General features: G+C 34.7%; 1 protein-coding gene across 1 annotated transcript; it reads right to left on the reverse strand.

Annotated features, from left to right (window-relative positions):
* Positions 1 to 6,684: 6,684 nt before the first annotated feature.
* Positions 6,685 to 12,651, reverse strand: LOC121245849 (ethylene receptor 2-like). Its single transcript, XM_041143737.1, is given in 4 exon segments — positions 6,685 to 7,511; positions 9,720 to 10,603; positions 10,606 to 11,602; positions 11,954 to 12,651. Coding segments are annotated over 3 exon segments (2,292 nt in total). The 5' UTR covers positions 11,471 to 11,602; positions 11,954 to 12,651; the 3' UTR covers positions 6,685 to 6,968.
* Positions 12,652 to 13,650: the final 999 nt, after the last annotated feature.

Below are 13,650 nucleotides of genomic sequence, written 5' to 3' on the forward strand. Positions count from 1 at the left end.
CACAATAAATAGCTTGCGTGGCGCAAGGCTTTTGGAGGCCTGTTTAATGAGGGGGAGCAGTCGGACTGCTCCCTAAGTTTACTTCTCTTTTTTTTTTTTTTTTTTTTTTTTTTTTTTTTTTTTTTTTATCTATCTTCTAAACGCACGAGGTAATTCAACATTGACACTCTTATCTTCTTACTTATATATATAGTTGCGTCCCTGACCATCATATATATATATAAACTTCTAACTTGATTAAGTTGGAGTTGAATTATAATTGGTTGGACCATATCAGTATTTTTCTTCCCTTGTGGCTCATGTTAGTCATCCATGGCCAGTTGAGAATTAAAACCCTATTTTTCAAAGGAAAACTCATTATATTATGTGAATATGTTAAATAAATTAATGATCAATACTTTTGAGGGCTCGTGATTATAATTAGTTTCAATTGGGACTGTTAATGCTAAAAATTACATAACAGACCAGAAAAGAAGAAATAGTCATTTCTGACTCACGAGATGATTCAGACTTCGATGCGTCGCGTTCATCCATAACATAAATAATAAATAAGCAAATAAAAGTAAATAAAAGAGAGACATGAATTTACGTGGCTCGACATAAAAACTTACATCCACGGGTTGTTGGGGGCAAAATTCACTATATCAAGTGGTGATTTTACAATGTCTCATAGCCTCACATATCGCTCAATACAATATGAGAATTTAGTCTCAAAAGAGTTGGTGGAGAGTGCATGGAGAGAGCCAGTCCAAAGCCCTTTATTTGTGGGGGAGCTGCTTCTTATATAGAGGTTATTTTCTTTGAGTGATAGAGTCCAACTTGACTTGTGATATCTTTTCCTTTTAGGAGTTTGAGTCAATTTCTTTGCTTTATCTATTTACTGTCTTATCTCTTCGCTTTATTTTTTCCCTTAGTAATATGTTTCCAAAGGGTTTGACCCAGTCAATTTAGTTCCTAACAGATACCCTCAATTCTTAAGGTCAACTTGTTTAATGTCAAAAATTGCACAACAGACCGAAAATGAAGAAAGAGTCATCACTGACCCACGAGATGATTCGGGATTCGATACGGTGCTAGTCTCGTTCATCCATAGCATAAATAATAAATAAACAAATAAAAGTAAATAAAAGAGACATATGAATTTATGTGGTTCGGTATAAAAGTCTACGTCTATAGGTTGTAGGAGGAAAAATCCACTATATCAGGTGGTGATTTTATAATGTCTCATGGCCTCACATATCGCTCAATACAATGAGAGAATTTAATCTCAGGAGAGTTGATGAAGAGTGTATGGAGAGAGCCGTTCTAGAGTCCCCTATTTGTGGGGAGTTGCTCCTTATATAGAGGTTATTTCCTTGAAATGATAGAGTCCAACTTGATTTGTGATATCTTTTCCTTTTAGGAGTCTGGGCCAACTTCTTTACCTTATCTCTTTTATGTCTTATCTTTTGATTTTATCTCTTCCCTTAGTGATAGATTTCTAGAGGGTTTGACCAAGTCAATTTAGTCCCTAACAGATGCCCTCAATTCTTAAGGTCAACTTGTTTAATGTCAAAAATTGCACAACAGACCGAAAAGGAAGAAAGAGTCATCACTGACCCACGAGATGATTCGGGATTCGATACGGTGCTAGTCGCGTTCATCCATAGCATAAATAATAAATAAACAAATCAAAGTAAATAAAAGAGACATGAATTTATGTGGTTCGGCATAAAAGTCTACGTCTATAGGTTGTTGGGAAAAAAATCCACTATATCAGGTGGTGATTTTATAATGTTTCATGGCCTCACATATCGCTCAATATAATGAGAGAATTTAATCTCAGGAGAGTTGGTGAAGAGTGTATGGAGAGAGCCATTCTAGAGTTCCCTATTTGTGGGGGAGTTGCTCCTTATATAGAGGTTATTTCATTGGAGTGATAGAGTCCAACTTGATTTGTGATATCTTTTCCTTTTAGGAGTCTGCCAACTTCTTTGCCTTATCTCTTTCTTGTCTTATCTTTTGATTTTATCTCTTCCCTTAGTGATAGGTTTCCAGAGGGTTTGACCAAGTCAATTTAGTCCCTAACAAATGCCCTCGATTCTTAAGGTCAACTTATTTAATGTCAAAAATTTCACAACAGACCAAAAAGGAAGAAAGAGTCATCCTCGACTCACGAGATGATTCGGGCTTCGATACGGTGCTCATTGTGTTCATCTATAATACAAATAATAAATAAGCGAATAAAAGTAAATAAAAGAGAGACACAGGATTTTACCTAGTTCGACATAAAAGCTTACATCTAAAGTTGTTGGAGGCAAAATCCAATATATTAGGTGGTGATTTTATAATGTCTCATGGCCTCACATATAGCTTAATATAATGAGAGAATTTAGTCTCAAAATAGTCGATGAAGAGTGCATGGAGAGAGAGGGTCTAGAGCCCCCTATTTGTGGGGAGCTGCTCCTTATATAGAGATTATTTCCTTGAAATGATAGAGTTTAACTTGACTTGTGATATTTTTTTATTTTAAGAGTTTGAGCCAACTTCTTTATCATATCTCTTGACTTTATCTCTTCTCTTAATGATAGATTTCTAGAGGTTTGACCCGTTCAATTTAGTCCAGACCATATATAATCTAAAGTTTTTATAAGGGAAATCGTTCATTAAACAAAATTATAGAGATGATTTACTTGTCATTGTAGACCAAAAAAAAAAAAAAGATATCGATGGAGATGAAATTGAGGTTGGGCTAAGCTTGCTAGGTTAATGCTGTAAGTCCATAGACGTGCTCAATAAAGTAAATCCTTGGGCCCATTTAGGTAATTAGAACTTAGGAGAAAAACCCGCAAAGTATCAGCCACAAACGCTTTCAATTGGGCCAACCAACCTATGTTAGAGAGCCCATATATCAGCCTTATGGAGTTATTTGAAAGCCCAATAATGCTGATTTTACCTTTAAAAAAATGATTGGTATAAATCTAAAACGTACGTGTAATCATTTAGGACCACCATAAAAATGATATTAATGGTATTTTGGCCCAATTATTTTTTTAATTCAACAATATTGAGAATGAAGAATTTTGAGTAGGGATCTCATAGAGTCATAGGCTATATATGATCGATTGGAATAAAACGTCGAAATTGATCTAATTGAATGCACTGAAATATTTTAATACATATGAGTAATGTTACACATCATTTTAACTTTCATCATCATTCTATCATTATATGATATATCATTAGATGATTAGAGATTATTTATTATATTTGACTTATAAACCTATCATTTAATGTCACATCATAAAATGATGAGATGATAATATAAGTTAAGATGCTGAATAGATTTTTTCATATATATATATATATATTAAGTTTTGCCATGTTTTGTGAAAAGAATAAAAACAAAGACACAGATGGGGCTAGTCATAATCAAACAGTATTTTAATAATAAATTAATAATGTTATATGCAGTGGTAAAGTTCGTAAATGCTATGCAATGCTGTGTAGTCGCAAAATGCGCAAATACTATGCAATAGCTTTAAAAAAGAGTGAGTTCTATTATTAAAAAATTAATTTTTTTTTCATGTAAATTTCGTATTTACTTATATTTTTTAAAAGTAATTACATAATACTTACACACTCGATTGCAACTATTATTTATCTTAATAAATTGATTAAGAAGGCATTTAAGACAGCAAAGTCCAAATTACTCAAGTTAGCAACCTTGCTGTTTTTAAAATTAAGATCATTGCTAAGCTACTTCAGAATCTCTGTACATTGGGACGAGTGGCTTTCTACATTGGGAGGACGCTTGGACCTGCCTCAGCCTCCCTTTATTTTCAACATTATTTATGTAAACTACACTCTTAGCTTTATTAACTTCTCGAGATGCTCAAAATTCCACAATACCTGTTGGACTTTCACAGTGGAAAAGATCCACCTTGAGCATTTATCTGTAATAGCTAGTTTACTGCTTTCAGTTTCTTTTAAATCTGTAATAGCTAGTTTATGCTTTGAACGTTTGGATATTTTCAGTAATACAAGTATCTTAGTTTGGAAGGGAAAAAAAAAAAAAAAAAATTTCTCGAGATGCTGACCAATCTTTCCACGCAACCCAATGCATTTTTAGACATTCTCAACATGCAAACTTGTGCAACTCGATCCAATAAGGTTTTATTAACTTTACTCAGATATATTTTATAATAGATGTAAATACATAATATAATATTAGAGTTCATACTATTTATCGATTAATATTTAATGTTGTTACAGATTATATCTATTTTTATTTAGATTATAAAAAATTCGAATAAAAAAATATTGTTATATATATATATATATAAATTTGAGGGTGTGCAAATTTAAGAAAAAGAAGTTAAAATCTATTATAAAATTTACAATTCTTGTATAGTCTTCCACGTATTTCATTTGAAAAAAAAATTTAAAATTTATATAAAAAAATTAATTTTTAATAATAACTTCTATTTTTTTAAAAAGAGATTAGGCCGGGAGGTACACTTCTCTAGTAAGTCTCACTTTTATCGATAAGATTTTACAAAACTTAGGATACTTAAACTACCCATATCATTTTTCATACAATATATCCAATATCATCGCGTTCCTAATCATCCACAAAATTATGCACGAGGGCTTGATCAATAATGGAAGACCCATGATCTCTTCGTCTCTTTCCCGCAAGTTGCTGTAGATTAAGCTAAAAAGACAATAAAAAATAAAAAAAGAAAGATAAACGACGGACTTCTTTACGAAATAAATGAAGTACTGATATTGGGAAAGGTAGAGCAGCAGAGGACTCTGCTAGCTAGGTTCACTTCATGCAACCCAACTGATTTAGAAGTCCATGCTTTATTCTAATATTATATTAGGATACATAGCCCCTGGCACAACACTCCATTCCTAGATAAAAACAAATCCAGGAGATGTTTATGCAAGAAAAGTTGATGTTTACTAGCATATATATATATATATATATATATATATATAGGCAAATCAGATTGTTGGACAAGTTCCATGATAAGATCGAGGCCCCTAAATATCCCTAGCTAATCTATGGAACACGCATAACATTCATTGTTTTCCCCTCCCCCTTCAATAATAACCTTGATGATTTTGACCAAGTCGTTGCTAATTCCCATCCCAAGAGATGCTTATCTTTTTGGTTTCGATTATTACGCATAACTTGAACGTGATCATGATGTACCTTAGATTTGGTTTATTTGAATTAAAATCGAAAATCTCGGTTGTTAGGATGGATCATAAACATTTTACAGCTCACTGGATTGATCAGGCTGGAATAAAAAAGATCAAGATGGCGGGTGGTGGGCAGGAATATCGATCGAGAATGATATGCCCAAGATCTATATATGGCATAATGTTGACAAGGGTTTCACCAACCTCATGATTCATGATGAGCAACCACCTAATCTATACCACTTTTCAAGAAAACCAATATAGCTAGCAGCTGCAATCAATCGATGGCCAAAAGTATCGATTTAATTGTTATCCTGATTTAATTTTTGCTATTGATGATAATCATATTTCAAAATATTTAACTTTAAATATTTTGACCTCTGGTTATGACATACTTGAAGGGAGTAAACCTCTCACTTTGATTTTAATAAAATAATAAAAGAGAATTAATATAGAATTATAATTTCTTTACTGTGATATGGAAAAAGAAGTTCATGTCCTGACCATTTTCATAAAGCCAAGTTGGGTTGAGTGCTGTGTGGAATAAGTAAAGGGACACGCGCGGGATATCATGATCATAAGGAAACGAAAAAAAGGCAATAAGAGAGGCCATGTACATGCATGTACGTACGTACTGAGGAGATTCATGCGTGGTTTCGATCGGAACAAGTAACCCCAACGATTAATAATTGACCCGTACGTCACCCACTGCTCTCCCAATCCATTTCTTCATGAGTATTGACGTACACATGATACAATATATTTTCACAACACATTTTAAGATAATATTGTAAGATAAAGATATTTTTATAAAATAATATTATTTTATAAAATATTTTATAAAATCATCTCTCATTTAACACATTATTGTAAAATATGTTACCTGAAATATTGTGTATAAATCATTTTCTTTCTTTAAAAAGAGAAATAATGGACATCTTCTAGTTGTAAAGAGAAGCTTATGCTACGTAAGCTGATACAATGTTTAGAGGAAATAAAAATTAAAAAAAATGTGTGAATTGTAATATGTGTAATGATGAATAACAAACTCTTTAGATATTCATTCATACTAAATATATTATAAAGTTATGTATAAACTTTATTATTATTATTTTTAAATTTTTTTTATGACTGATGTAACTCCAGAACAAGCTAAGCTGTGGTTATACGTTAAGTTGTAAGTTGGAAAACTCAAATCTTTGTAATTTATGTTGTCAAAAACAGATTGTCCCTGTGATTTTTTTTTTTTTTTTTTCAAGTAAAGCATCGCAATCCATTTTCACAAATTCAACTTACAAATTTACCAATTACCATGAATAAATTGGTTAATAAAGGGGGAAAACATTTAAAGATACTATACATTTCAGTTCATTTTTAGATGCCCGTCAACAAACATCCTTAAATTTCCCGAAGTTGCAGCATTGCTCAAATCATTGTTCCATATTGCCTCCCAGCAACCCATCAAACAACTTGCACCACGTTGTTTTTTTTTTTCATTAGAAGGGTGCGCTGGAAATAATTTTAATTAACTAAGATTAGATATAAGCTATCTATGCAATACAACTAAGCCCAAACACACTGACACAGATTCATAAAAGAAAGTGACCTAATTTTGTATGTAGCATTTTGAGTGTGAATGTTGTGTATAACATCTCTGTGCTGGAAGTTTGGAGGATTATTGAGGGAGCCAAATAATGTTGTTCACTTTCTTGAGGCCGAAAAGATCTGAAGGAATCATGATCGCTGCAATTTTCTAACTTACAGCCTGTGATTCATCATACAGCTCTGTTTGCCTGCATCAGGACCCTTCTAAGTTCGTTGGCAATACCAGGCAACAGAACTGGTTTCCGAATGATTCCATTCATTCCAACATGCATACATTTTTCCCACACATCTTCATCGGCACTTGCTGTCAAGGCAATGATCAGTGGCCAACTCTGGCTACGAAATTTCCGAATTCTCATTGCAACTTCATAACCATCTAACTCAGGCATCTGAAGATCCAAAAGAACGATTTGGATAGAAGAACCTGCTGGACTAATAACACTAAGGCATTCAAATCCAGAAGAAACAGCAGTGACAACACAACCAAGCTTTTCAAGCAGCTTTCGTGTCACAGTCCTGTTCACATTGTCATCATCAGCTAGTAGAACTTGTAAGCCTCTTAAAAGGGAGTTAGAATGTGGGTGCTCTGAAGATTCTCCAGGTTCTGAGATGGATACTGCAATGGATGGTTGGAGTCGAAACCGAAGAACAAGTGCCATGCTTTGAGCAAACCCTTGAGGGTGAGGATTGACCCATATATTGCCTTGCATCAACTGCAACAATAGATGAGTGGTCGGATATTTGAAAAAGAGTTGGTAAAAAATAAAGACTTTGTCAGAGCTATACAGTTGCGTCAACAGGTTGTAAAGTTAAAAATGGATATAGCCTGAAACCAACTAAAACAGCACTAGCAGTAGCCCTTTCTCATTCCGTGAGATACTTGCATAAGAAAAACAAAATATGAAAACAAATCCTATATTACAATGGTTCCATCTTGTAATAATGCAAATATATATTTGGACCCTTTACAAGGGACGATCGTGACAATGGCATCCAAAGTTCTGGATTTTAAAATTTCAAAAAACATTGAGAGCAACTTTGTAATACATGATCTAGGCCACTATCACGTCTTCTTGGACTAAGTCTCGTCTTATAGCTCTACCTTCATAAGTATTATGAAGGTGGTTTAAAAACATTAAAAAAACTAAAATGAGTCGATGATTCAGTAAGAAACTCATAATAACGTAAACATACTTAACAAGGTTTTCATAAAATATTTCATGTTGAGTTTAAAATCATGTTGATCAGACTGATGCTTATGCTATGCATGATTGATTTATAATTAACTAACTGATTTGATTTATCTGACACACTTAACCACGTGTATAAGGTTGTGCACCGGACCCACGTCCCGTGACCGCAAGGGGAGCCACTGATAGTATTCTGGCATATACTATGGTGGACCACGCTTGAGTCCGTGGCTTGCACATCCACCCTGAAACTGCATTGGTACCATGCATCTAAATAACCATCTGATTAACTATTCTGAGTTTATCATACACTTGATCTTATAAAACTTATATGTTTTATGCAGTGTGAGATACATATAATACATATATAACTATAATATGTAGAATGAAACATGATGAATTGTGTGCTGGCAAATATTATGACATGCATGATACGTAAACACTGGCTTCCAAAAAACTAGCTTTAATAATAATATCTATAACTAGCTAACATATGCTAATCTTACACTTGATCTTGTGAAAGCTTATGTGTTTTATGCAGTGTAAAATACATATAATACATATATAACTATAATATGCAGAATGAAACATGATGAATGACGTGCTTGCAAATATTATGACATGCATGATACATAAACACTAGCTTCCAAAAAACTAGCTTTAATAATAATATCTATAACAAGCTAATATATGCTAATCTTGGGTATCTTAGGTTCGGCCGCTGCACTTATGAAGGTTTATGGTTTTTTTTAAATAATACACAGAAGAGAGATATTTATAGAGATTTGGGAGAGGGTGCCGATGAGTTTGAGTTGAACTCAGTTAATACATGTAGTGACACTAATCTACTGAACACTCAATCGTGATCATCTAAGTAGAGAATTTGAATTTATAAAATGATCTAACAGTTCATTCAATATAGGATTGGCAGTGACTGAGACTGTGTAGGAGACTTCAATCAGTGCTGATTTAAAGTTGAAATAAATTTCTAATGGCCAATTTTTAAATTCTAAAACGAGTCCAACTCATTCAATACTAAGTGGGATTTAACCTAGTTATTGAGCCTAATTAAAACTTTTAATCAACCTTAATAATTTATTATTCGTGAATTTATCCAATATGACCCATTAAATATAATTTAGGCCTAATAAAAATTATCAATATTTTGACCTGAGAATTATCGGGCCGGGTCGTTACAAGCTCAAACTGAGCCATACATTAAGGCACACTAAGTTCTTCACACAAAACATGCAGAAAGTGTGTAGTGTGGGCAATCAAACCCAGATAAAGCTCAAACAAACCAAACAAGAAATCCGTGTACAATGACAGTACATGTTAATTGGAAATAGCATAGTAAACAAAATAGCGTTAGTTCTTATGCTTCCCAAGTGGTCAACCAAAGAAGCATTCTACTGCATAAGAGGGGTTAATTTATTTGGTTTTAAGAACTACTTGTTTCAGTTTTTATAACCAATCAGGGCCATTTTTCAAGGAAAAAACAAAAGTACCATTTACACGCGCCATCAGCTTTGTGTAATAATAGTTATTTCCCACGGAACCCTTCTTCACAATTATTTTCTGTTTCAAGTCTTCCATTACTCAGAAAAAGAAAAGTATAGCATCAAAATTCTAGTGTTTCTGAGTCTTATATTACTCAAAAATCACAGCTATGCAAGCACTCAGTAATAATTTTTTTTATGAATATGCATGCACTCAATCTATCATTCTCACCTGCACTAGCCTTTTGCAAATGCTGAAGCTCAAGCTCTCCTCAAGTCCATCACTGGCATACCTCCTACCGCCAGTCTGTGCTGTTGAAACTGATCCCTCCGACTGAGAACTGCAATTTTTTATCGCAATTTCAAATCTAATATATACATACCCATCAGATGAACTATGTCTCCAGGTCGACCAGATATGATCATTCCTTCCTTGACTTCGACTCTCAGAAAAAACCCTGAGTATGACAAATTCCCCTCCATTGTTTACATCCAACAGGTTCCCAACCATATGCAAAATCACCTGGAAAACTCTTTTTTCGTCACCCGTTACATGATCTGGCAGTGACTTCTCTACCTCGATTGCAAAGCCAAAGCCATTATAGACAGACAAGCACTTCGCTAAGCAAGCTGCTTCTCTAATCATGGAATGCAAGTGAAATGATCTCATCTCTAACGGGAATCTTCCACTATCTTTCCTAGCATTGTCCATCGCATCATTTACCAAGGTTGATAGAACACTGCTAGTCCTCACCATTGTGTTAACAATAGTTCGTTGCTCACTACTCATGTTCTCATCCAGCATCATTGAAAGCAAACCCAAAATTGAGTGCATTGGCCTCCTCATCCCATCACTCATTACCTTTTGAAACGAATTTCTCGCCTGGCTTGCCATCATAGCATTCATCTTTTCCTGTTGCAATGCTCGATTTCGCTCCACCAATTTATGTCCCATGAGGTGGGACTCTTCAAGGAGTGCAGCATGGGAAAGAGCCACAGCAACCTGATCAGCAACAACCTTAATTATCTCAAGTTCCTGGCTGCTCCAAGATCTAGGTTGTCCACTTGGAAGAACCAAAACCAATATTGCATAACAAGCCTGCCTCATCTCAGGGTTCCCCCTTTGAAATTGGAAACCCGAAGCATTGGCATTCGAATTGCAGCCACGGGACCCGGTTCACCTGACTCTCCACTGCTTGAAGCAGCAAGTGCTGAGTCGGGGCTAAGGATATTTACTTCATCACTCGCCTTGATCATTGCAACATCTGGATCAGTAATTGGTATGGAAAAATTATAGGTACCTGGATATTTCCTTCCATAAGCCTCATGGGTCAGGTTCATCTCTGTTTTCTTCTCATCAGGCATCCAAACTGCACAGTTCTGCAAACCCAAAGTTTCAGATAGTTCGACCAGAGTCGTGTACAGAATTGTATGCCTATCAAGTGATTTCCGAATCTCTTGTGTAAGCATTCGAACATGCAAACCAGCTTCTTTCTGTTTCATTATTATTCCAACCTCTCGTCCAAGATCCCAAGTCTTCTTCTTCAACATGAATTCCCTCACCTTCACTTTGAGAAGCAAAGGGATGAGAGTGATGAGCGTTATAGCTGTGGCACAAGAGACCAAAGCAGTGAGAATCTTGAAGACAGTGAGAGCCAGCATTAGCTGAAATGGGTGTGGACCATAAGTCCATCCATTGAGCAAATGGGTCAATCCACACAGAACAATGAAGGCAATGAATTGAAATAGAACCCATTTGAAAGGGACGTTCGAGCAGCTGACAAAGTAAAGAAGCTCAATGGGGATCGAGAAGTAGGCCACGGCAATCAAGAAATCACTCACTTTCTGGCACTGTAGAATGCTCTCAATGCTCCATAAGCTACCCTCGTCTTCGCAATTACATCGGGGATATCCATTATCGGCAGCAGATACCGATAAAATAAACAGTGAAATCAACAGCGCAGATGCCAATGCCTTTAACATTGCACCCAAACAACTGTTTCTTCAATCCATCTAACAATAAAGTTTGAATCTTCCAATTTTAGTACGGACTATACTTCTGCAACAAAATGTCCTCAACTAGAATCTCAGAATCCCATCTTCAATACTCATTTCCTGTCGAAGAACATGTTCAGAAAAACTGGGAAGCTTAATCAAAATCTGCAGAATTTAATTGGAATGCCTTAGGATCTAACACACCAACAAGCCTGCTTTAAAAACTATTTTTTAAAATATAACAATTTAGCTTTGTTCTCTTTCTCTATAATTTTTCCTTAATCGGTTCAGTATAGCTTCTCGATACTACAGTAAATTCATGAATAGTACAGCGGTGAAGATGACGACATTTTTCTCAACCGATATAATATTCTAAAAGAAGAAGTGTAGCCAAAGAACTTCCAAGAAAGACATAAAAACAAAAACCATAAATAAGAAAACCATTAAAGTATCGGAGAAGTACGCACCAACCTTCACAAAGCAAAGGAAACAAAAAATAAAACGGAGAAAAAGATCCAGACATGTAGACCAAAAGTAGAAACGGTAGCTGAGAGCTACAGCCTCGGCTCTGGATTTTGCAATCAAGCGCAGCTTCAGATCTTCACACCCACATGCAGAGCCTTTTAGACGCCCATCAATCCAATCGGTTTTTCGTTTGCTATCTGTTCATCAGGAGGAAAAACCAAATCCACACTGACACCGTCCATTGATACATATCAGCAACTCCCCGCCCCACCACCACTACCTCCTCTTCCTCCATTGGACTAAAACGTGATAGAAGCCTGTCAATAAATCCCGATGCGCATATCAAAATCCAGCTCTCCCAGAACAAAACCGGCCGGCCCACCGTGTAAATCGCTCGTACACTATCCGCCAAACCACGTACAAAAAGCAAACCCGAAACGGACGTTCTTTTTCTCCCTTTTTTCTCCCAACTCTTGAGCTACCACCTTTATGGCAATAAAAGAAAGTAAATTATGACTCCTCCGTATTCTCCTTCTCCAACGTTCCTTCCCTTCTCTCTTTTCTCTGCATCTCTCGCTCTCACTGTTTTCTAAATTCCCAAACGAACCCGAAAATAAAAGTCGAAAGAAAAAACGCTCTGCAGAGAAATCCACAGAGAGAGAGAGAGAGAGAGAGGAAGAAGAAGGGGGGGTCGGGGTTCCGCGCCGTTGTTTCGTTGGGGGTGGGGGAGGAAATAAAGGGAAGAAAGGAAGGGGAAAAGGTTGGGGAGAGGATGTGGGTCCCCCTGAGTGGTTTTTAACATGAAGAGTACTTGGACGCTCTTTTGAAACTTTAGCGTCCTCGTCAGATAAAACTTTCAAAAAGTTTAGAGAAAAAAAGAGAGGATATTTTTCAAGGTATATTTTCTTTTTTATTGGCATCGGATTTTTCATAATAGCGTCCTATGTGCACAGGATCTCGATAAAACAAATTTCGTACTTATACATATAATATTATACATATTAAGTAGCAATTTTATTTTTTTTAAAAAAAATTAATTTTAAATTTTAAATTTTTAAATTTTTATTATTTTTAATAACTGATATAGCTAATAGCACGTATGGTTATATAAATAAAATAAACTATCTATATATATAGTATTTTTCTCAAAAATATATATATATAGTATTTTATATATTTTAAGTATTTTTTATTCAAAAAACACTTTGGATATTTTTTATAAACTAATTCTTTTGCAAATATTATTTTTTATTTTAAAAATGATCATCTCATATTTTAAATGAATATTTATAATCGGTAAAAATGGTGCTATGGATAAAATTAAGACCAAATCTAATATTATTCTTAAATAGAAGTCATAAAATAAATGATAACATTTTCAGACTAAAAACGTATAATTGAAAGTTTATTTATTTATTTTTGTCTGGAACGTTTCTATCCTTTGCTTGTAACCTTTTTGAAACCAAACCCGCTAGTGGTAATAGCATTATTTTATTTCGTCACACCTGCCTTCTACAGAACTGGTTTTAGATATATGGATCCAGAAAAAGGTCGCGTCAGTATGTCCAGATCGGTAGTCGAGACCGGTTTCTGGATTTTCACTTTTGAAATTCGATTTTAATATGTTTTTTATTATAAAAATTATACTTTTTTATTTTCTTAATTTAATTTCATTATAAAATTGATATTTTCACGTGAAAACT

The sequence above is a fragment of the Juglans microcarpa x Juglans regia genome, chromosome 1S, assembly GCF_004785595.1.
Source record: "Juglans microcarpa x Juglans regia isolate MS1-56 chromosome 1S, Jm3101_v1.0, whole genome shotgun sequence".
NCBI lineage: Eukaryota > Viridiplantae > Streptophyta > Magnoliopsida > Fagales > Juglandaceae > Juglans > Juglans microcarpa x Juglans regia.